General features: G+C 42.2%; 2 protein-coding genes across 4 annotated transcripts; both read right to left on the bottom strand.

Annotated features, from left to right (window-relative positions):
• Positions 1 to 278: 278 nt before the first annotated feature.
• On the bottom strand, positions 279 to 3,981 carry LOC119202456 (protein-lysine 6-oxidase-like). The gene is made up of 7 exons (XM_037457086.2): positions 3,328 to 3,981; positions 2,943 to 3,051; positions 2,382 to 2,519; positions 2,093 to 2,249; positions 1,660 to 1,755; positions 1,431 to 1,546; positions 279 to 1,295 (listed from the first exon to the last, which is right to left on the bottom strand). The coding sequence occupies exons 1-7, from the start codon at positions 3,857 to 3,859 to the stop codon at positions 1,289 to 1,291; spliced, it is 1,155 nt and encodes a 384-aa protein (XP_037312983.2). The 5' UTR covers positions 3,860 to 3,981; the 3' UTR covers positions 279 to 1,288.
• A 2,063-nt stretch (positions 3,982 to 6,044) lies between these two features.
• Positions 6,045 to 15,324, bottom strand: atcayb (ATCAY kinesin light chain interacting caytaxin b). 3 transcript variants are annotated; one of them, XM_037459169.2, is made up of 13 exons: positions 14,611 to 15,324; positions 12,272 to 12,378; positions 11,043 to 11,098; positions 10,736 to 10,963; positions 10,227 to 10,385; positions 9,397 to 9,499; positions 8,999 to 9,130; positions 8,761 to 8,847; positions 8,488 to 8,586; positions 8,131 to 8,166; positions 7,985 to 8,032; positions 7,698 to 7,744; positions 6,045 to 7,622 (listed from the first exon to the last, which is right to left on the bottom strand). In XM_037459169.2, exons 2-12 carry the CDS (start codon positions 12,346 to 12,348, stop codon positions 7,699 to 7,701), a joined length of 1,071 nt encoding a protein of 356 aa, XP_037315066.2. In that variant the 5' UTR covers positions 12,349 to 12,378; positions 14,611 to 15,324; the 3' UTR covers positions 6,045 to 7,622; position 7,698. The 3 variants fall into 3 exon arrangements, with proteins under 3 accessions (XP_037315066.2, XP_037315064.2, XP_037315067.2); XM_037459167.2 differs by having other exon boundaries at positions 6,045 to 6,754; positions 14,611 to 15,323; XM_037459170.2 differs by lacking the exons at positions 12,272 to 12,378; positions 14,611 to 15,324 and adding an exon at positions 11,427 to 11,550 and having other exon boundaries at positions 6,045 to 6,754.
• Positions 15,325 to 24,974: the final 9,650 nt, after the last annotated feature.

The raw sequence follows: 24,974 nt of genomic DNA on the forward strand, positions 1-24,974 counted from the left end.
GATCTGCACGCATCCGTCAAAGTAAAGGCCGCCGTTCAACAAGACGAGGGCCGAACACAGCGCCACGATACTCTCTCTGTGAACAAGATGCTTTCTGTCCACGATTCAAGACTCTTTCGTACTGGATCTGGACGTTTTATGAGAAAACAAGGACACGTCCTAAATCCAGAAAATGAAATCTTCAGAGCTCAATAGATGAACAACTTTGATGTTGTGACGTCTTAAACGGATGCCTGTGGCAAGGAAAAGGGAAGAATTGTTATGTTAACAAACTCCTCTCCTCGTCATCTTTATTGCAATTTATCCAACATGCCAACACAAGATACTGCGCCTCTCAAGCAACATTAACATTTTTACAAAAAGGATATATTCCCCAACAAACCATCCATAATATTTAACATAATAGGAGATATTTGCAATTTGTTGATGTGACCACAGAGTGATTCAAGGGTGAGTGATATTGTGCATTTTTCGTATTGTCTACAAAGGCACGCACTTTCACTCCAAATCTGCTGCTGGAAATACCCCCTTATGAATGCGCCATTGCTCCCATTTGTGAAATTTGATTGAAATTAAAATGTATTTCACCTCTTTTACGTGGATTTCTCTCGTGAATCGATGGACTTGATAACACTGACTGTAGTAGTCGCAAAGTACTGAGAGACAGATGATCCTTAGCTTTTGATCGATGGGGTCTGATCGTTGTTGTGTCCTATCGAGCCGCACACAGAGAAACACTAAGGAATCATCCACTTCCTACCCCCTTTCTGTCTCTACTTACTTTACATTGCATTGCATTACATGTCATTTACTTGACCCGGACTACCTCATTCCTCTGACCATCAGCTAGCAGAGCCCCTGCATGATGTGTTCATGATATTTATTGACAATAACAAAAGAACACAGAACACATAATAACAAAAAAAACATACCACAAAGGAGACAAACAAGACAAAGACAACGTGAGGCAACAACACATTTTAAGCAATGACCAGCATTCAAGAAAAATCTATCTGAATACAGTACTTGTATTTAAGAATAAAAACAGGGGTCTTTAGGGTCAAGACTTAAGGAACTTTGGTAGAAATACATAAACAAGCAAATGTCATGATCTCACAGGTTTGATGTACAAAATATGTGTGAACGTTTGAATTTATTACCAGTACATGAAATATTAGACTATGGCACAAGTGTGATGCAGCACGCAGTTTGGATTAAACACTTTACCCACGTTTTGTTAGTCATAGAGTCGATGCTGCGGTAGAGATGTTTGTTCAAATGGAAGATTTCAACTTCTGAAAAAGGGACAAAAAAAGAGATATTAAAACACACACACATCCAAATTGAGAAAACACACGGATACACATTGTATTCGTGATGATCCAAATGTTTTTTTAAATTTTGATTTAACAGAATCGGCCGTACGGTACCTTGATACCCGACAGTTGCGCGTCTGCACATAAGTTCCTGTGTATATGATGTCACATCTCACTATGTTGTTGGTGAAGTCTGACTCCAGCACGTAGAAATTGGGATTGACAGTAACCTGAAATATGTTTAAAAATCGTTTGAGAAGCTCTGCAGGCAGATTAGGAAAAAATAAATCAGATCTCCGTGTTGAGGGACAGAACGGTGGATATAAAGCCGACTTGACGTTACCTTCAAGATGTAGTTTCCTGGCGGTACGTCAGTAATGTCGATCCACTGACAGTCGATGTTTGCAGCGTAGGTGTCATGGCAGCCCGGACTCAGTCCCTGCAAACACCAGCCAAACGACCCTCAGTGTGGTTTAAAGCCTCCACTTTGACTGCTTCTTAGTTATACAAAGAGTTTTGCGGAAGTGCAGCTGTTGGAGGAAACCAGCGGTGCAAAGCCAGAATCCAACACTCCAGAGACAACAAGCAAGATGTTGTTGTTTTTTAAGTTATTATTTGGCACATAATGGAGTATAACGTGTCTTTTAACCTGGTTCATATTTAGTGATGCTTTGGATCGAGCCCTGATGTCTCCCTTGCAAACGACAACTCGATCCCAACGTGATCACCTGATCAACATTAAACGACATTGACTTCCTGTACGGCTCCATGTTCACCTGTGTGTGAGACGTGCAGGCGTAGCGCCGCCTGAATCCGGGGTCACAGCCAGTGTCCTCCAGGCAAAAACTGGCCTTGTGTCCCTCTGCCACCTTACTTCCAGTGACGATGTCCAGCAGGTCGTAGTTACTGAAGGCCTCCATGCTGTGGAAGTGTCTGAGGGGGACGAACAGGTTTTAAACCCCACAATTGTTATATTCATGTGCAATTTGAGGCTGTGGAGCGTAATGTCTCAGTCGTCATGTTTAAATCATGAAGCGTTTTCACTTTCATCCTGAGTGGACTCACTGGTGACAGCTGTGCCAATCCCACTGATACCTCGGCTTGACAGGAAGGAAGTCAGCGGTGCCTTGGTTCTTTACTTTCTGTGGGAACCGCAGCAGGACTCTGAAGTCGATGTCTCTCACGGCAGGTCCGTAAGCCGACCTGGGACGGATCAGGAAGGGGAAATGGGCATAAGCTGCGTTGGAAAGAGCTACTGGCTGAGCTCCCGGGGGCTAGTTGCTTTGTTGAAAGCAAAGGGTTTGTTCCATTATTCTTAATGCGTTTTGGAAAAATCCACCCAGAACATTTACATCTTGGCAGGACATTATGCTGGAGAATCACTGCTCCCTGCTCCATAACAGCATCAGGCTATTTGTTAGAGAACGGTTACGCCACCATGTAGAAAAGTTATACAGATGTAATTCAATCAAACAACCAAAGATTGTGCCAAAACCTGTCGAATCAACATTCCATGAGCATCACAAACCAAGGAAATGTGTGTTGAGTGTGCGTATGTGTGTGTGTGTCTCTGCTTGAGTGTCCATGTACTGAGGAAATGAATCAGTTTGGGCTGCACAGATTAACCTGGCGAGACAGTTCTCCTCAGCGGCACAGCGGAGCGCAAACATCTGCATGCGCTGGATGTAAGCACCGGCCTGGATGGCATATGGGTCCGGGATGAGGTCTGGAAGTCCTGGTGGAGAAGATTAAAAGAATAATCCGAGTTGTTTGGTGATTTTGAGAGGCTAGTGTTCATTAGTACTGAGAACAATTTACTCACAGCAGATCATGCCCGGCCTGAAAAATGAGTGATTGCTGGTATGAATAGAAAGTGTTTTACGTTCCTGATTAAATTCTGTCAAAGATTTAAATAACAAATACGATTTTTTTTCCGTTCTTGCCATTTTTCCTTCCTGTCAGTAAGTGAGACCGTGCGCCATCTAAGAAGGTTAAACCATTTCCAACTTACCATTTTGGAAATATCTTGTTCCATATCCTGCGCCGGAGGGACGACGCGTGCGGGCCACCGACCTCCCTCTGGCGGGGTAGGAGTTGTAGAAAACCGAATTCACGTGGTTTTTAAACGGGTTTCTGGGGTCGTCGTTAACCATGTCCTCTCCATTGCCGTTGGAATCGTCATGCTGTCTGGCACCGCGCACCGAAGACGCAGATCTGGTCCCGGCGCTGTGATCAGTCCGCATCTGTCTGGACTCAGTCGACGCCGGTCGGTCAATCGTCGCTCTCCTGTGCGCTTCCGGCATTTGGCTCCGGGTGATTTCCCTCCTGCCGGCGACATAGAGCCTGGACTGGCCCCGGGACTGAGCCGGCGCGATGTACTCGGAGCCGGTGCTCACTAAACTATAAACCTGCCCGTTGTTCTCCCACTGGATGCGGTGCCGCCAGGGGCCAGCTGCGCGCTGCTGCTGCTGCTGCTGCTGCCCAAAGATGAGGGGAAGGTGTCCATTGAAAAAGAATACAAATAAAAGTGACAATTTTGCCATGGCAACGAAACAGAAAACAGTAATAATAATAATTCTGTCAGTAAATCAAAGATACATTAGATTGCATGGAAATTGAGGGGAAGGAAAGGGAAAGGAGTGCGCTCTCCTGCACGGCATATCAGTTCTCAGGAGGACTGACAAGTGGAGAGGAGGGGAGGGGAAGAAGGGGGACTTTTTGTTTATCGAATTCAATTCGATTACGCAAAGTCAAACTTCCGACCAAGAAGATTTAACCCGCGCCTCGCCGTGGCTTTGTTACACTAGATTTACACAACAAGGACGTTTGCTTGGCAAACTACGCACTGGTGTGAAGTCATCTCAATGTTACCCTTCAATCTGGATATCGTTAATTAAGAAGCAGTGCGCACGGTGGAAGAAAAAACAAAAGATCATCTGACTTTCATTACGCGTCAGTTCTTTCACTGAAACACTGTTGCATGTAAATGTTATTAAAACATTAAATGGTCATACTTATCAATATAGTTCATCGTAATGTTTTCATTGACGTACCTCACATGGTCAGTTTACCAATATGAATAAACACATCTCAAATCCACTATACTAATATTAAGCCATAAGGACGTGGCTTCATGGCCCCCGTGTAGGACTCGACCTCCACCACTAGGCGGCAGGATGCCTCTGTGCCTCCACCCTGCAGCCACTGATGCTCTCGTAGGTTTTATTTTATTATGCAGCATCATCCTGAGAGTCTAAGTCAATTAAACAAAACGCTTTTTAATCATCATGTGATCCCTGAATTTACAGAATTTCAAAGTGTGTACTGTGTTACAAAAAACAAACATGCAAATGACAAAAACACTTAATGTGACAAAAGTAGAAGAAGCCATTATGCAGAACGGCTTTGATGTTTTACATTGACATTGTGAGTATGTAAGGTTACTTACTGACGCTGTCAAGTTAATATCTACGATGCACAATGTTGTACAAGTAACTACAAAATGTTATCTAGATCATGAGTAAAAGTTCTCAATTACATTCAACCGCTGGTTACTGATGATGTAAAACCAGCTGATTGCATTCACTAAAAATCCTTTCAAGCAGTAAATTCACATTGAAATGAGCTCAGCAGCACCAATATGAAGTGAGTTCAGAATGGATGTGACAATGCACGTAATGAAAGTGTGCTGCACTTATTCCACCCTTATTCCTCGGGCCAAATAGGGCCTGCATTCTTTTGTATTCCTGGTCAAAGATCCTTCCCCTGCTCCAAAGTGCAGCCCCGCCCTCCGCTGCAGTCTTTATAAGATTTATAAGAGCCACAGATCCTCCCCACTGGTTTGGCACAAGACTTCCTCAGCAGGACGATTTAACCCACACAAAAAGTGGCCAGTAAGTCTTAACGTTGAATTCAGTCTTTCTTGTGGGTCTGACGTGGAAGTAAACAAATCACAACAAATGTCGCAACAAAAAAAAAATCTATTCTTTACTGTAAACTCTGAGTGCTTTACATGGTCTCAATGTGAAAGAGATGCCTGTTTGACCCTTTTACCTCTTTAATTGTCAGGTTTATCACAGCGCTGTAGTGTTAACTAAAAGAACACGTTGCATTGTGGGGAAGAATTTGGAATTTTAAAAAAAGCGTCCCATCTAGGATCCGACGTTCTGTAGAGCACTAAAGCAGGATGCACGTGTTGAACATACGTGAATCAAGAATCAGGAAACGTTTATTGCCATAATGTCAGACATACATGGAATTTGACTTGGCTGTTGGTGCTTGATGGCGGACAGTAAGACAATGACAACAGACAACGTAGTGCTATAAGATAAAAATAAAAATATAATAAAATAGAGTGAAATATATGCCATGGGTTAGTAGTGAATTTGATTAATAGACCATACGTCACAATGGTAGAAATGTCTACAGACATGCATTGGAAAGTCCATTTTATTATGTGTGAATGCCTGGTGATCACAGTGTTTACGTGTGTCCAACATGTAAAAATAGAGAACGGTCACTTCGGAAGAATTATGTGATCCTCATGAAAAACGACTAAGGACAGTCAGAAGACACGCATTATTCCCCTTTATAAGTCATCAGGACCAAACTAAAATACATAAAGATGAAGATAAACTTTAAAAAATATGAAAATATGAGCTGTAATGTCTGTTCTGTGTCAGAAGTCTATGTTGGACAAAAGGGCGGGACTTATGAAAAGAACTTAGACTTAGTTCACTCATTCGTTTATTTCTTTCCAAACATTAAATGGCACATTTTTATATTTAACACTTTTAACGATTAATTTTACTCTCTCTTTAAATATATTTGCAACAATGCAACAATTTTATATATTTTATAAACATTTTATAATTTCCATCTTGTAAAAGTACATTTTGAAACATGAGAAAGAACAAAATCAATTTGGTATAAACAAGCATGCCACCTGCATATCAAACTCTGGAAAAGTTGAAGACTGTAACACACGTTTGCATCGGTAACATCTACTGTAGGAGTAAGAAGACAATATCATTGCACATTAGTTTTCGGTAAACTCCCATAAAATCAAACAATAACCATGCCACTCCTATCAAAAAAGAAATATTTGTGCAAACACCTTTCTTGAAAATATCTATACAAGTATGTACACTTTGGAACGGATGATATTCTCAGCCTTGTCTGAATAAGATGGAGTGTTCATCAAAGTCATTTTTTATTAATTGAGCTAAAGTCATGCTGTAAATGAAACTCAACTTGACATGCAAATACTTTTTTGAAGCAAGCTCATCAACAAAAATATATTATTTCAGAAGGGATTGTCTTGCAGCTAATGGATCCAGTCAGGAGATTAAATCCAGTGCAACACGCGTGTGATGTTGTGTAGGCTGGTGTCCATTTCAATGAGGCAATGTCCCCCATTGGCTCTTCATTTTAAAGCTCTGTAATGCAAACACAGACACGTCTTTTTACGTCTCCTTTAACTGACAGTCCGAATGATATCAATCAACATTCGTGCACCTCCACAAATATTACCTTTCTTAAATAATCCTTTCAACTCTAAACTAAATCCAACTTGACACATTGCAGCCGATTAAAGATAGAATTGATTAGTTGTGTGCAAGCAGGCTTAAAGAGATTAGCAGCTGTGCGTTATGTAACATGAGCACTAAGGGAATGTTTGAGATCAGCAAACCTTTCTTGGACGCAAACATACTCCTAATTTGAAGACCGGAAACATGACTTGGAAAAAAGATTTCAATAGAAATCACAAATCATTAAATGAGGTGGTTGAGCCTTTGGTCGGTTGCTCTATGCAGGTTTGATTCTTGACTTCTTCTACTTTAAATTTCATTTGAATCCTGAAACAATACATTTAATTGATTTCCGATTATGATTATTTTTTATTATTATTGGAATAATTGTCAGGGAAATAAAAGCTTAAAAAATTGTGAGAGATTTTCAACGACCAAAAACAACGAAATGTCCAAAGAGACAAAATATTTAGTTCACTTTAATAAAAAACAAAGAGCAGCAGGTATTCCCCACTTTTGAGAAGGTAAAATGTTTCTGTGCTGTTGATAATATACTCAATCTAATTATGGGCTGTTTTGGATTTAAGTCTCGGGTCTGAGTAACATCATCCTCGTGGTCTCCTCTGACCGGGTGCGATGCTGTAAATCTGAACTTGGTCCTCGCTGACTGGAGACGTGACCTTCTGGTCCTTTGCTCCTGGACCCAATGCTGGACTGCAATGCTGCAGACTGGTCAACTTCCAGCATTTAGTTGATTCACGGTATCATGTCTCTTCTGCACACATAAGCGTGTATGTCAGAGGACATTACAAACCAGCCTGGTGAAGTTGGTTGTAAAGGAAACTCTTACCTTATGAACAGATGTCATGACTAAGCTCTGCTATCATTGACTTTGGCCTGCAAATGACAGATTCAAATTAAGACATAATTAAATGTTTATATTTAGCATTTCTATTAAGCATCAAGCTGATGTTGCTTTCTGTTGCCAAAATGTATCCATATGCTTGGAGTTGCTCAAACTTTATTAAGAGTGAAATGGTTTCCAACTTCCAGCAGTTACCAGTTTCACATAAAATAACTAACAAAAAATAGTGTAAAAAATGGCAGTGGACTGTATGTACTGTAAAACGAGATCACCTTTCTTTAGCCTGCGTAGAGTTGTTCTGCTGCTTCTCTTGCTGAAGTCTGCAAGTAAGACATGGAATCAATAATAATTCTACAAGATACGGGAAACAAAATTAGTATTACAACAAAATGAAATTGGATGGAGATCTACTGCTCACCTTTCTCTTTGTACTTGTATCTTCTCATCATCGTACCTTCAAAATAAGAATATAGATTTCTGATCTCACTGATGTATGGATTACATCAACATGCTTCTCATCAGTGGTACAAAGTAGCAAAAACTCTAACTGCGTGTGATTAATGCAAATCACATGTTTACTACGTTTAATCATCAATAATGCTGAGAGTTACACTTGCTAAATATCAACAAATGAAACACCAACAGCTTGGATTAGGTTTAGTTTGATCGCTGCACGGTGAGCATTATCTTAGAGGTCTTGTTACTTTAAGCCTGCAACACACACAAGACCTGATAAGCGTCTCAGCAGTGACCCCTGGTGGCTCAGAGTACTTACTGCAGCACACACTCGGGGATCTGCACATGCTCCATCGGGATGATCTGGCTGAGCTCGTCCAGGGTGTGAACGTAACGGATCTTATCCATGAACTTCACGCTGCAGGGAAGCATCCACAACATGCAGTTACGAATGATCCATTCCGAACATGTGTCAACAGCTTTTATATGTTGTTAGATGGTTCACATTGTTATGTCCCCTGTCTGTAGAGAGCCGCTGTGTAACTCGACGGATAGACTGACGGACTACAGGCCACACTCAATGAATTCTCACCTGATGAAAGGTCTTGAGATGGCCAGGACGGTCCGGATGAACCACGTTGGGTGAGCAATGATGAGACACTTAAGATTCTTCCTCAGTCTGCAGGAGTAATTTCAAGTGTTTCAGATGGATTGGAATTGTACATTGGAATCATAATCAGTAGATATTGTGTGAGTATCTTTAGCATTGACAACCTCAGTTTCACTTTATTGACTTCATTTGTATTTCCATCACAGTTGCCCAAACCTACTTCCTGTCGATCATCTGGTAGCATCTCTTCAGCCAGCCGATGCCAGGCATCTTCCTGCGAGGCGTTGCTCCGTTCAGGTAAACAATCATGTAATCTTCTGCCACCAGCAGCTCCAGGCTGCTCACAACGTACCTGAGGACAGAGCAAACAAGCTCGGATCTGACATGTGTTGTCTGGTAACATATAGGATGGAAATAATATCAATAGAACTGATCCAGATTTGGACTTGACAAAGTCAAATTTTTAAAGTGAAAGTGAAAATGAACATGTACCATTATGTTTTCAAACATGATTTGAGGCGCGTGTTTATTTCTCCAGTAATGTCCTTTGGTCCAGTAAACAGTGCAAATTTGATGCGACAGCAAAAAACTGCCTTAGGGGAACAGAATGGATCTTACAGGAAGAGATTCTCCATGATGTACGTGTAGTCCTCGCAGCCACTGTCAGGAAGGTAGCACGCGGAAAACACGATGATGGCATTCAGACCCTCACCATAATAACCTGGAGGAGGGAGACACACATTCAGTACGATGGCTTTACTATTGCAGTCCAACAGCATAACAAACTACAAACATCGCAAATGTTCTTCCATTCAGACAGGCAACGTGCAGAGCAACAGAAAACACATTCTTCTCACACAATCAGGGCATTCTGAAAGTGAGCACAATAAAAGAAGGCTGTTCCCTCCTCATGAAAACGTCCACATCTGAGTGGAAGTCATAGAAGAATCGCAGAAGAAAACAACGAGTACAACACAATCACGGCAGAAGAGAATAATCCTACAGGTCACACCTCTGCTCATGGGTTTGTAAGGGGTCATTTGGCATGTGGATGAGATGGCATTTTAACATATCCAAAAAACTGTCCTGCACACTTTTTGCTAGTGTGCCATTGGTTATGGTTCCTGAACCCTATCCTAAAAATAGTCACATAGAATTAAACTATAACAAAAGGGTAATAATTACGGAAGTTTAACCGTAAAACTACAAAATAAACAGCCAAGACTTTTCATTGATTTCACTATAGCAACATGCCAGGTACATTTGGATGGTCATCTCTCTAACTAATATTTGCATTGAAAAAACGTCTTCCAAAATCCATATTGATTAATCAAAACATGCACCCGGGCCCAGATGAACAGATACTCCCTGAATAAAAGCTCACACACATACACACACACACGCGCACACACACACACACGCACACACACACACACACGTTTGCTAACCTCCGTGTGTGACGACCCTCAGGTACGGTCTGATGACCAGCATGTCGATCCTCTGCTCCTGGTCGCCGATGATCACTGTTCGCCACAGACGACCAGATGAGTCTCTTTCCTCTCCACTTTCACCTGGAAGACGCTTAGCCGTGGCTACGGGAGTGTCATCTAGACACAAGGTGAGAGGAAAATAGATGTCGGTCGTGTTCTTCCCTTCCAGAATATTTTTTAAATCACAGAAAGGGGCAAATAATGAGAAAACGTTATAACTGTTTTCTATAAAAAAAAACTTTCACATGATTCCTAATATAACAATAGTTACAGTCTAAGCCAAGCTCGATCAAACTAATTAAACAATGAAAAAAATTCTGATGCTTTGCTGTACTTGACAGCTGGTAACATGTTTGACCAAACAGATCGATTGCAATAACGCATCACCGCTAAGGTGGAACGCAGCAAGAAGTGTGACTGGCTCCTTCAAAAAAATGTGTGCCAATATCCTTTGACCTTTCTCTGACCTTCCCACTCCAGGTCGTTGCCATTGTTGATGAACTCCAGAGAGTCGGTTTCATCAGGAGTCTCCATGTCGTCGACATTGATGTCCAGGTCGTCGGGCGTTTCCAGAAACTCATCAGAGAGCACCGACCCCTCGCTCTGATCCAGGGAGAGGTTCATGTCGGGCGCGACCAGAGTGCGACGCTTACGGTGGGCCAGGGACTCGCCGACGTTCAGAGTGGTGGGAGGATCTGGACACGGCACGGCAGGAACGTTTAGATACAGGACATTTTTAGAAAGTATATACTTAATGCGGTGTATTGGACCTACTGGTTCTGTGGTCAGTGAGGCCACATGAAGAATCAACTCCATCCTCTGGTAGCGGCCTGAAGAGAAAGATTAATGCATCATTCATATAATATAACATTTAGTATTAATACAACAATAATGTACAATACAACTGGATAGAAATGATAGTTAATGGTGTTAATTTTGGGTTGACATCTCTCAACATGGCAACATCTGAGCTGGTGGCTCGCAGCTAACATGGCTAGCTGTGCTAACACCGTTAGCTCAGCTAACATGGCTAGCTGTGCTAACACCGTTACCTCAGCTAACATGGCTAGCTGTGCTAACACCGTTAGCTCAGCTAACATGGCTAGCTGTGCTAACAGTGCAAACTATGAAAGCGGTGACAGAGCTGACACTGTTTACCTGAGCTTCCACCTTGACGTGAATCCACCATAGCTTTAAGTATTAAATTGCCAGGATCAATGAATTTTTATAAAGTTTATAAAGTATGAGCGTATGTCGTTTGTAGTATTTTGTTTTTTTTTAACGACAGTGTGACGTCGGATAGAACACGTGTTGTTAGAGATAGCAACACCAGTAATTACCACCTCCCCTCTGACATAATAAGAGAGCCGAGCCCTGGCTGCTCAGGGCTCAAGAGGACAAACTCACACAAACACACGCAGACACATTAACACAGACATGCCTGCGTAGACAAACACGCCCTAAAACACCACAAGCACGGGCGAGCTGATGGAGCTGTTTGCAGTTTTGCTGTTATTGCTGTTATTATGTTGTCAGTAGCTTTGTAGATGTAAGTAAAAGACAGCCTCGGATTTTCAAGAGAGGATTAAACGGCGGGGCGGAGAAAAACAATTTGATGTCTTAATTTGAACTCTTAAATGCTGCTCCTCTATCTCACATTAAAACAACCTGCCAGTATATTCATTAAACTGTACATGTCCCCATTATTCCTCCTTTGTCTATTTACATTTTTTTTCTTCAATAAGTGCTAACCAACAGAGCTACCAAATTACCATTGTGATATTATTATACATTTTAGATCAAATCTGGCAAATGCACTGAAATCTTCCATCTTCCCAATTTACTCAAACACATTTTCTCTGTTCTAGAAATAAGTCTTGCCAGTAAACGAGTGGCTGGACGCTGGGACGTGTTTGACATGCCGTCCTTTTTATCTCGGACCTTGCTGCTATACACACACACACACACACACACACACACACACACACACACACACAGACTACCTGGGGAAGTCTTCGTCCTGCCACTCATCTTTAACCTCCATGCTGTCCATGCGTAAAGTGGCCTCTGTGGTACCCATCCTCTGCCAGGGAGGACAGGCTTCACCTTGCTGTGGTTGACAAACAAAGCAAACAATGAAATTAAGTAAGACACAAAGAGTTAAAATAATCGTTAAAGAGGCACTCCACCCAGTTCGGAATTTTGGCCCGAGACTCATAATTGCGACAGACAAGAAACAAACAGATTTAAAGATATGTGTGTTCATCAGGAAGAGACGATTTCATAGACAAGATATTGTCCCGTTGTATTATGGGAAATGTAAGATTCACTGTTTTGGGGGTTTGAACCACACTAGGAATGAAAAAATAGGTTTTTCCTTTGGCTTAAATTTAGACCATTGTTTAAGTAACACTATCGTCTGGGTGGGGTACACTAACGTTATCCTTAAAACGCTTATCCACCAAATACAGCTTTAAAGAGTTGTAATTGAGTGCTCTGCAAGGCAGCAAGAAAAAAGACTGAGGAATCAAATTGATCTTTTTCTAACAGACATGATACGTACCTAACGTAACATGTGAGACAAATAATCTGTGTGTTGAAACACTAGTGCTAGATTGTCATGGTTAATAATATTACTGTTATTCTAAAAACAGTATATTGGACAAACTAGGTCTCTACATTCCTAGGGGAGAGGGAGACAAAAATAAACCCACCATTGCTCATACAGCCCCTCAGGGGGAGACAAGAAAATCACACATGCCGCCACAAAGCAGATAGACATCTGAACTTCCATATTTTACGTAACCAAATTAGAAATGAAACACAGTTTCCATCCAAGGCTGCGTGACATTTTCATGTGTCGGTTGCTGCAGGCTTTTGTACAAGGATCAGTCGCCCTGTATGAGTCCCGTATCAGAAGTGAGCATAAGGGGAAGAAGCGTCCATCCTACGTCACTATCCCAGCCTGAGTTAATGCTGCAGCAGACTTAACCACAGTCCATTTGTCCACTGGGACGGCACTGATGTGCTACAGTGACACACATCAGAGCCTGAAGAAAAAAAAACGACAGAAAACACGGCCTAAAACGGCACAAGTCCCTAAGGCTACATGCTGCTGGAGCTGCTGTGTTCTGATTGGATCCAAATGATGTTAAGTGTTTCCACTGTGCTATCCCGTGAGGAGGTTTCAGTGTTTGATACGAGCTTGATGGGGAAATCCTAAACACGCCTTTAAAGATCCTCTGGGTGCACTTTGCTTCGCCTTCCTCTTATCTTTTGAAAAAAGGCTTTGAAAAAAAGATTTATCATTTTCCCTGCTAAATCAAGAATGAAAGAGGGGCGCGACAAGCTGAGAATAAAGTGGTTTGTTAGTTGTTTGTGCAGATGTCTATTGCCAAGCTGCTCATACAGTGATCTGCAGAATGATGGACAATAACTAATGTTGCAGCAGCACACGTTGGGTGGGGATTTGAGTCCAGATGGCAGAGCAGCCTTCATTTCCCAAACACTATCTTGTGATCTATTCACTGGGTTGTGCCTATTAAAGCAAACTCTGTATCAGCATAGTCAGAAAATTCTATGCTTGTGCATTTTGTTCAATAAATATTGGTCTTAACATGTCTCTTTCATTGACATATAGTGAGCAATATGTAAACAGAGCAGCAGAGTGTCCACTTCAATATATCCCCTCAGTATTTGTTCCTATTCTTCATTATGAAATTGTTTACATGGCTTAAACATTGATAGAGCCACCAATGCTAAAAGGCGAGGCAATACATCATGATCAAGTGCAGCCTTCCTCAACTTGATTGATTGCAGATTTACAGAAAAGAACAGCCCTGAATATTTGGCTTCACATCTTTAATATTTGATGACAGTGACAATGACATTGTAGGACACAGAAGAGAGCAATCATAGGTAATAACAAATGAAGGTGTAATATAATAGGCTAATGCTCTTCGACAGGATGGGATCGCTGCGGTTTGATCAAATCCTGACTGGTTCACCAACGTAAGTGACCCCCTTGTTCCAAATGAGCCCAGTGAGCAGAGCACAGAGAAAGAAGCATACATATCAATGGGAAAGTGTGTCGGTGGTGTTAAAAATACGGTTGCAAGTGGCCATTTTTGGGGTTTCAACATGTGTGTGGGAGTAGAAAAGCTTTTCTTTCACGTCTGCTATCCTCCTATTGCACGAATGGAAGCGTGTCATCACTTTGAATCATGACACGTAGCCAAATGAAACAAAGCACGGGAAAGATCACTGGTTGAGCATCTGCTCCCTGAAAAGCACTCAGTTCAGCCCAAACCAGAGAAATCCCAGCTCGCCTAAACACACTTACTGTAATCAGGAAGACTCCCTCCTCGCCGGTTTGAAGGCTTCACCCTGTTTGGCGTTCAGACGTCCCTCCTTATTGTCTTCCTGCTGCGTAGGTCTGCCTGAGCAGAGTGAGGCTGATCCTTCTCCACATCTGCAGGTGCGCCGCTGTGAGTGCTGCTGGATGCTTCTTGCTGCTCCCTTATGCCTCCACTGGAGGCTGAGAGAGAAATCGAATCCTCCTGCGGAGAGAACGGTGGGGAAAGTCAGGGCCGTCACACGTCCGACGCCATCCAGCTCTCATGGTTTCAGTCCCGTCTGCGAGCCAGATCCCGACGCTGCGCTCTGGAATGGGGATAAGCCTCGCACTGCGCCTTCAGCTGGTGTTGATGATGCTCACTGTTCCCTGCCTTCTACTTCTGCTCATCTCTGCTGAATCCCGCACACTACCTTCCTCCTCCCTCTACGAAGCACTAATGCCCCCAAGGCTCTAATCCTGATGTGATGATGTCACCCGTATGTGTTTTGATGGTTATGTAATCACACCTGCGTACCTTCTCTTCTCTGTGACTCTCTTTGGCTGCTGGGAGTCAGGATCAGCTGTTTTCTTTTGCCCCCCCCCCCCTTCAGAAAATTTTGATTCCATGATGTAACATGTTTCAATCCCCCCGCAAGCTGGAAAAATTGGACGTTTCTAGTTCAACGCTGTTACCTGGCAACAGCATTTTCCTTCCACAAACACACGCGCACACACACACACACACACAGACACACACACACACACACACACTCACTCTCTCTCGCTTTTTCTCACTATCTCTATCGAGCAGTCTGGCTCTTGCCGAAACCCCGCCTCCATGTGAGTTCCCCTCCTTTTCTCTGTGATGACCTCCCTCCCTCCCTCCCTCCCTGTTATCTCCTGCTCTCCTCACTGCTGCACTGAGCTCTGGGTGATGTCACGACGCACAGTGGCTTCGCTTTGGTATTGCACTCATCGCCCAGTGGGGGAAGCAACAGTTTCCTATTCTTCAAAATGCATTTTGGATGTGTGTAGAATTTTCTTTTATTAATAAAGCTACTTTGCACAACACTGAAATATCTTAACTTTAGGCATTTAATAACAACACAGAATTGTTTGAGTGACTCATTTGGCTATATACGTAAATAAGTAGTAAGTTGTCGGTTGTTGTAGTTATTTGCATTAAAGGCGTGCCTTGGTAAGATATTAAAATGTTTCATTTTTCTGAACTGAATGCATCTTTTTGCTGATCAAAACAAAATCCCATCCAGTACCATGAAGCAGAGGTGTGGACTCGAGTCATGTGACTTGGACTCGAATTTGAGTCATGAATTTGATGACTTGAGACTCGACTCGACAAAACGTACAAAGACTTGCAACTCGACTTGGACTTGAACACCGATGACTCGTGACTTGACTTGGACTCGAGCCTTTTGACTCGAGAAGATTTGCTACTTCCCATGAAAACAGGGGGAAAACATTTTCACACCACCGCGCCACTCTGTTTATCTGCATCTGTCAAAAAGATATGCGCCACCTGTATGCAGAGAGCGCTGCCTGCACGACATCCAATCACTGCAGTCCATTTGACCGTATCAACGAGACAGCTCGTTCATGGTTACAAAAATCGGGATTTTTGAACCCGGATTCAGACTCCGATGGAAATCCTCGCCAACATTATGTCAACGTCCGTTTTAAAGTAGTGTAATGAGCTGAGTTAAAGTTATTAGTTAATCAGTTATGCAGATGTTGCATGTGTTCACGTTATGCTGTGTTACCAGCTGTAGTTACGCGAGACAACCCGAGTTTTGGGGGGCCGTGTATGCGGAAGTGTTCTTTCGGCGTGGTGACGGCCAACAGTGACCGAAGTTGGGTTGTTTTATTTAAATAAATGCAGCGGAGTTGCAAGCCAGTCATCGCCTCCTTATTTACGCTGCAGCATTGGGGTGAGCGTTACAGTACTATAACACAGTCACAGTCGATCCACCATTACCCTTCCCTTCGTAGTCTAGGTCTGTGAGGCAGCGCACCATCACCCAGGGTTCCCCGTCCCCACTATAATAAAATGACTCGAAATGACTCGAAAATAAAATGGTACGACTTGTGACTCGACTTGAGACTTGTTGGCTTTGACTTGTGACTCGACTTGGGACTTGCTTCGTCTTTGACTTGACTCGGGACTCGAGGGCAATGACTTGAGACTTGCTTGTGACTTGCATAACAGTGACTTGTTCCCACCTCTTCCATGAAGTATTTAACAGTTCTACGGATCTTTATGCATCGTGTGCAACTAGGTCACTAAGATAATTCCTCCTCTTCATACTGCTGTCCTGCCACCAGATGGTGGTAGAGTGTTCCTTATGAAAGACACGCGCTATGCTGCTAGGAGAGGTCTACTCATCACATCTATGGGTACATGGACTGACCTCCACAATAGCACCAATAATATGGAGTTCAAGAAAAACGAGTATAGTGTTGTGGCTTTATGCTCTATATATATATATATACTGTTATAGTTGTCTGGTTCTCGTGTAGGTTATCTAAATCACTGTTAGATACAAACTCACGGAGACGAGGATGGGGCATGGTCAACGTACTTTTACTGGCGGTAAATTCCAACACAACCGTCAGACCCAAACCAACGATCACCGAACTCGTAGTGACAGTCAAACACAATCGAGCACCGAGTGTTCGATCCAACATACCACATCCCTCTTTTCCGACTGAGAGGTGGTATACGTATCAGTTACCTGAACAGTTAACTCTCTGCTCGTCATTAACGCTATGGCATGGACATTAAACAAGTCTTTTCTACTTGCATACTTCAAAAGGTTAATAACATATTTCCAATTCGTTAAACATTACAAACCACTTTCCTGCTGAGGATTCTGGAGAAACATTCAAACATTTAGAACATTAAACACTACTGAAACATTTCAGCCTGAACGTTCCTCATTCTCTTCTTTTTTTTTTTTTTTTTTTTTTAACACATTAGAATGAGAAATCAGTCATTGAATCTGGCAGGGCGTCTGACCGCTCTGCCACTCCTTGTGTAGCATGTGGGTGGACTACTCGTAGTCACAGGAGGAGGGTTGTGTGGTGGCAGGTCATGTGGTGGTGAGTCCACTGACGCAGGCGCTTGAGAGGGTTGCACCTCTGAGTCCAGCTGTTCATCGCGATCAGTGTCTATGAACAGACTCGGGTGTATCTTCCTCAGATGTCGCCGGTTTCTCCTTTGCGTTCTACCTGCCGGCGTCAGCACAGTGTAGGAGCGTGGTTCATCTCGTTGTCGGACGACAACAGCAGGCTCCCAGCCACGCCGTGTGTGCATGTGTACGGTGTCTCCTGAGGTCAACACTGGCAGGGGCTTTGCACGCTGATCGTAGTGTTCCTTTTGGCGGAACTGTAGGTTCTGTATTTTGCTGTGAAGATGCATTGGGACTGACTGTGTCAGCACAGCACTGGAACATGGAAGTGTGCTCCGTAGAACTCTTCCCATCAACATCTGTGCAGGTGACTCTTTCAGTCCTGTCACCGGTGTGTTTCTCAGTGACAGCAACACTAGATGTGGGTCGGTGCCGGTCTGCCTTGCCTTCTTCAGCGCATGTTTTACAGTCTTTATGGCTCTCTCAGCCATTCCATTTGAAGAGGGAAAACCTGGGCTGGAGTGTGTGAGTTTAAATTCCCATGAAGCTGCAAATGACTTCATCTCATAACTCGCAAATGGGACATGATCACTCACTATCTCCCTAGGAATCCCGTGCCTGGCAAAAACAGACTTCATCTTCTGGATCACTGTGTAAGCTGTCTTATCAGGCAGGTTAAGCACTTCAGGATATTTGGTCAGGTAATCAACCAACAACAGATATGACTGACCATGTAGCTCAAAGATGTCGGCTCCGACTTTCATCCAAGGCAGCTCTGGAATCTGATGTGGTATGAGCGGCTCAGCCTGATGTTTGGGCTGTAGCTGCTGGCACTGCATGCACTTCTCCACCATTGCCTCGATGTCTCGTGCCATGCCAGGCCAGTAGAGGGATTTTCTTGCTTTGGCTTTTGTGCGCTGCACTCCTTGGTGAGCAAGATGCAGCTTCTCCAGAATTATACTCCTGAAGCTCTGGGGTATGATGATTTTGTCTCTGACCATGACAATGTCATTCTCAATGCTTATATCGTCCTTGACAGACCAGTAGCCGTGTAGTTTCCTGTCCACACTTTTCTTTTTCGTGGGCCAGCCTTTCCTGTGTTTCTCACACACCGCTTGTAACACGCTATCTGCTGCCGTTGCCTTTTTCAGTCGGTTGAGTGTTTCCTCGCTCAAGGAATCAGTGGCTTCCAAGGCATACACAACTCTCTCATCACAGGGGTTCTCGTTAAGGTTTTCACCTTCGCTGCATGCAGTTGCACGTGAGAGTGTGTCGGCAATGTGCATGTGCTTTCCTGGTGTGTATGTTACGTGCAGATCATACCTCTGCAGTTGTAGAAGCATTCCTTGCAGCCGCGCAGGTGCTTTGCTCAGTGGCTTGCGCACAATAACCTCCAGGGGCTTGTGATCCGACTGCACATTTCCTGGCCTTCCGTAGACATACTGGTGGAATCTCTTAGCGGCAAACACTATGGCCAGCAACTCTTTCTCTATCTGCGCGTACCTCTTTTCTGTGTCGGTGAGCGCTCGTGAGGCATAGCACACTGGGTGGCCATCCTGCAGCAGACAAGCTCCCAGTCCGTCTTTTGAGGAATCAGCTTGTAGAGTCAGCGGCTGCTTGTGGTCGTAGTACCTCAGCACTGGGGCTTGTGTGAGGATGGACTTCAGTGTCTGCAGCGCTGAGCTGTGGTGTGGGCACCACTGCCAAACTACATCCTTCTTAAGCAGCTGTCTGAGGGGTGCTGTGAGTGAGGCTTCATTCGGGATATACTGTGCCAGGAATTTTGTCATTCCCAGCAGCCGTTGGAGACTTTGTTTGTCTTCTGGGGTTGGCATATCAATTGTGGTGGTGGTGGCCTGAACTGCTCCATGTTCGCTCGTGCTAGCACTTCTCTCTTTTAGCTAACCGTAAAAAAAAAACGTCCTCGAATTATTCCGTGACTCCGACTTCTGACACCATGTTGTGGCTTTATGCTCTATATATATATATATATACTGTTATAGTTGTCTGGTTCTCGTGTAGGTTATCTAAATCACTGTTAGATACAAACTCACGGAGACGAGGATGGGGCATGGTCAACGTACTTTTACTGGCGGTAAATTCCAACACAACCGTCAGACCCAAACCAACGATCACCGAACTCGTAGTGACAGTCAAACACAATCGAGCACCGAGTGTTCGATCCAACATACCACATATAGGATTATAGCATTTTGCTCTAGACCTAAAAAAGAACAACAAAAAACAGATTTACCATGAAAAATTAGACAATTCCGATATATCCATAAAGAATGGATGGTAATATTTTAAAGGAATTTGGTCTGCTCGGACTAATGGCAGCCAAAAGGTTTATCAAAAAATGTCAGTATCATTGGCGTGAAAACAACAAACATCTTTGAATAATGTTGTAACTTTAAGCGGAGTAGGGGTGGAAAAGGGGAACTGCCACCTTCGTAACCTGTATTCCATCAACGTCAGGGCATTAACCAAAATGTATTAAAAAAATCATGAGTTGAAAATGGCTCAACATGCTATCTTTTTCAAATGAGCCACTTGCATGTTGTACCATGTTGAGATAGAGTTGACAGGTGGGAGCTTATCTAGGTAAAAAAAAAAAATCATATTTAAAAAAAAAGAAACACATTGACCACCTCCATCAGTCACTGAGTAGACTCACACATCCACACCATGAAGCCCATAATCTGAAACTGATATTGATCCCATATGGACTTGCAGAATCCAATGAACACATGTTACGGTATCAGCTAATATAAAGCAAACATATTCATATTCAGCTGCATACAGCTTGTTTTGATAAAATCATCTTTTGCAGAAAGATAAATTATGTGCATGTATCACTCAGACAACCAGATATACGGGTGTATGTCCATTTAAAAAATATCCTGTGAAAGTCGTAATGTCCATATAACAGGGAGATTATTAGTAATTAGGTTATCTTATGACCTATTGCCCCAATGTCCGGAGCCTGCTAAGTTCTGTGTTAGGTAGAGAGGTTTTAGGTCACCGAGGAGTTAAGATGAAAGCTTCTTTAAAATATAGATTTTTAGGAGGAGAAAAAAGGTCTAGTCTGGGGTGCTTTTCATGTTTTCTTTGATAATGAGATTTCATTTGTCTGTTAGCAGCTATTGTTATACCACATTGGCTGACATTTAATTCAATTTCCGCCATTTCTTTTGTTACTACAATTTTCCCGTTGACACATGAAGTTAGAAACTAACTGGTGAACATGAAGTTGATCAACGATTATTGTTCTAGGTCTAAAAAAAGAGTGCAAATATTTGATTTTCATCCCTCATATCAAACAATGAATGAGTAGCGTAGCACTGCTTAGAATGGTCATTGTGCCTTCTGTGGAGTACGCACACATCACAACAATGATGCTAAATGACGGGTCAGATTGCCCACATGATTTAGTGTGTGTCTGGAGGCACTTTTTACAATACCTAAGACGGAGCTTTATCATTCTACAGACAAAAGCAAGCTTCATTAATGTACAGTGTTTGATGCTGAATTGATGAAGAGAGGGGAAAGCGTGAAGAGAAATTATGACCTACATAGCCATTAATCAGGGATTAGCAGGCGTGATTAGCACGTCTTTAAAGTAGGCTCCCATTTTGTCGGTCTAAGAGGCACAGATATTAACACACGTACAAAACAATAAATCTTCACATAACGGCCAAAGCCTGAATTTGAAGGGCAACCAGGTCCACATTTATACTGCTTTTTATTGGTCATGGTTATTGGAAACAGAACAGAAGCTGCCATATCTGTTTATAAGTAACGACACCGGCCAATGATGATGATTTTACAGTCTTATGGGGTCTTAAAACTATTCATGGAAAAAGATTTGGTTTGATCAGTTGCTGATTTGTGTGTGATTTGGGGTCTAGTAGTCAATTCAGTGGTTAGCACAACTCTTGATTGATTTATTTGATTTATATAATAACACATGAATGTCTTTATACATGCATCCTTTTGAGTTTTATATTACAATATTTTGACATAAAAGTTAATCAGATCCCAGGACAGCTTGTTGCAAACACAATAATCTCTGTTCAGCTGTGTTGAAATTTCCTCAGAGGTTAAACACGGGTGCAATTAATACCATTAACAATGTCTCTCTTCTATTTAAGTGGGCCAAGGAATTGATAAAGCCGCGAGACGCCAAATAACCGTAATTCGTTTGATCAATTACATACGTGGATAGCACAACTGTTGACATGTGAAAAAGGCTGCTGTGAAAAGGGTCTAAAGATCAAAGTTTATTTCTGTTTAATCTAACGTGTGCGTGTGTGTGTGTGTGTCTGTGTGTGTGTGTGGGTGTGATTTAGGCAATTTGAACTTGCTTGCTTGTGTGGACATGTGTGATGCATGTGTGACATCAACGGATGAGAGTAGGCTTACAAGGTAGCTTTAGGTAGGGGTTTATTTCATTGATGCTCAAATTAGCCAGAGAAGGAGATTAGGCTCTGTGTGTAATAACTCGTCAGGGCTCGATTTCAAAAAGCCACCGTTAAACACGTCTCTTAGCCAGTGTGCAATCAAACAATAATTATTTAATCACCTTACATTCTTAAGTAATACTGATGTGTTAGTTATCTTTAATTAAGTCAAAAGGCAAACCGTAAAGCAATTACGGTCCTCAATGTCCAATTGAAAGTGTGGTTTCTTTGTGACATGTCAGCCATTTCTTTAAATCCAAGTGGCATAAGGCGTCTGAGAAGTCATTTCCGATCTTTAGTTGGAGTATACTAGCTATGTTGTACATCTGTCAGAGTATAAAGTAATATATATAGTAGTCTGCATATTTAATATTTCACAAGATTCACGGAATTTAAATTGAATAGAAATAGTGGCTATCTGTTAAAACAACAGATTACTTGATCCTGTTATTTAGGATAAGCTACAAATCCTAATTGTGTTTTGTCCACGTACAGGTCAGTATCTAGGTGTGTGGCGTAGTCAATGTTGCAGAACATGGCAGTGCGTCAAGAGGACGTGGGTTTGTGCCAAGCTGCAGCTCTTGTTGTGGAGGTAATCTTATTAAAATAGAGTCAGGGCCTGAAGAGACCACCCTTAAATAGACACAGTTCAGACCTATCAATGTAACACCGGCTTGTAGAACTGATGACATTACTGCAGGAATACTTACAGACGTGTGCTTAGAGACAAATGACGTTAGTTCAGCTTTTCCAGGCCAGGCGTTTAAATCTGGACAGAGGGGCTGAATACCCCCGCTATGGACTTTGTTTTCTACAAAAACAATTGAAACCAGTTGAGGTTTCTTTTGTGATTTGTCTGTTTTTCTTTTCCACACAAACAGACATTTGGTAATATTTTACAACATGTACTGTTGACATGAGTAGAACACGTCATTTTCCAATCAAAACACAAGGACAAATTGTTCAATCCTTCTTAACTCTGTGAGGATGAAGTAGGATCAGAAAAGAAAAGCGACTCAATTCTCCCTGATCAATACGAGTTTGTGTTACTGTCCATGAGGTCAGTTACAGTGTTCAGTTTCCTTCAAATCAAACCGAAACAGTGCAATGTGACTGGTTGGTTGTTTGAAGAAGATGATGCCTCATAGAACCATCTGACGGACTCTGATCAGGCATTCCGATGGGAGTTATTACTAAAATTATTATTATTCCCTCTTGTTAATGACGAAGGTTAACTTGACTTAGCTTACTTAAAGCCACCTGTTTCTTTTTCTAACCTTTAACCTTTTAATACATGGTCCTTCTGCTAGTCACATCCTTTGGCATATACTGTAACACAGTAAGAGATTTCAATTTTACAGATTTTTAGTTCAACATAGTCCTTCGCCTTTTTGAAAGTTTGAAGATTTTTAGTCCTTTTTAAAGTAAATAAAACAAACCTCCTTTTTGCTAACCGTGTAACACAGATCATTAACCAGCATCTCCACGACTGCACAACGAGTGTCATTGTCAGCTCTTCCTTCACATTTCAGCTGGGGCTGATCATATGATCAGTCTCTCCGCGTTTTACCCTCCCTTTCCGTCATCGTCCTGTCGTCCCCTGCTGCTCACCATCCCCCTTTCCCCTGTAAGCTGACACAGCGCCTTGAAACATTAGCAGCTTTTTTCCTAATAGGATCTTGTGGGCTTAAATTGTCATCTGATAAAACTAAGGAGCTTGATAGCTATGCAGCGCCCTCTTAACCAATTTGTACTCAATTAGGATAATGGAGAAACAAGCAAAGAAGGACAGCTTTAATATATTAATGTGATAAAATGATTATCAATTTCCCTCACCAGCGACTTGGTATTAGGAATAGTGTCATATATATATAAGCCATTAACGGGGTGGGTCAGAAAGTAAAGAATATCCCAAATATTATAATTGGTAATGTAAGAATTTTGGAAGATATTATCCGTGCGCAGTGGCATAAATAGTGTGTACAAATATCCCGATATAAATGTAGAAGCACTGTATTTGCATAAAGGTGTCTAGATGCATGGGCCTTGCATGCATTGGCCTCTAAAACTCAAAATCATATTATTAATTCTCAACTGTTTTTTTTGTGGTATGACAGGTCAACATGTTTATTCCCCGCAATTTAAAGAGCTACACCATTTTTAGTACTAGTATTTAGTACTTGTAAAAAAAGTACTTGTAAAAAAGAATGCTCAAACAGAAGCAGCAGAGGCCTTTTTGACCCCGGTATGGGTTCATCATCAAGCCTTGGGTACTACATCTCCCACAATGCAACTGGAAAGCCTCTTTCTATCAGGCTCCACCTGCCCACTGCTTAACTCTCCACATGTTTCATGCTTCTGCTCTAGCTTTAAATGCAGGATTTGTGTTAAAAATGGTTATTTTAATATTACTCCCATTGTTTATCGCATCTTATCTTTGGAGTGCCTATATGTAACTTATTTAATTTTTTGGTGGAGATAATACATGTAATTCCTCAAACAGTCAGTGCCAGTAATATTATTATACTATTCTATGGATAGGATTTACTAGCAATGAATCTTCTCAGTGGCACCACTAATTAATGGGAGTAATTTTCATCCTTTAAGTCAATAGACTGTCTTATGGAATCAGCTTACTAAGGCAATTAATGCTGCTTTCAAAGTCTTGCCTTCATTGAATGTTTGAAAATGCTGTTATATGATATTTATAATGGAGGGACACAATAACAACTCCCATTAACTGCATAAAATGTCAATGTCT

This window comes from Pungitius pungitius, chromosome 15 (genome assembly GCF_949316345.1).
Source record: "Pungitius pungitius chromosome 15, fPunPun2.1, whole genome shotgun sequence".
Taxonomy (NCBI): Eukaryota; Metazoa; Chordata; class Actinopteri; order Perciformes; family Gasterosteidae; genus Pungitius; species Pungitius pungitius.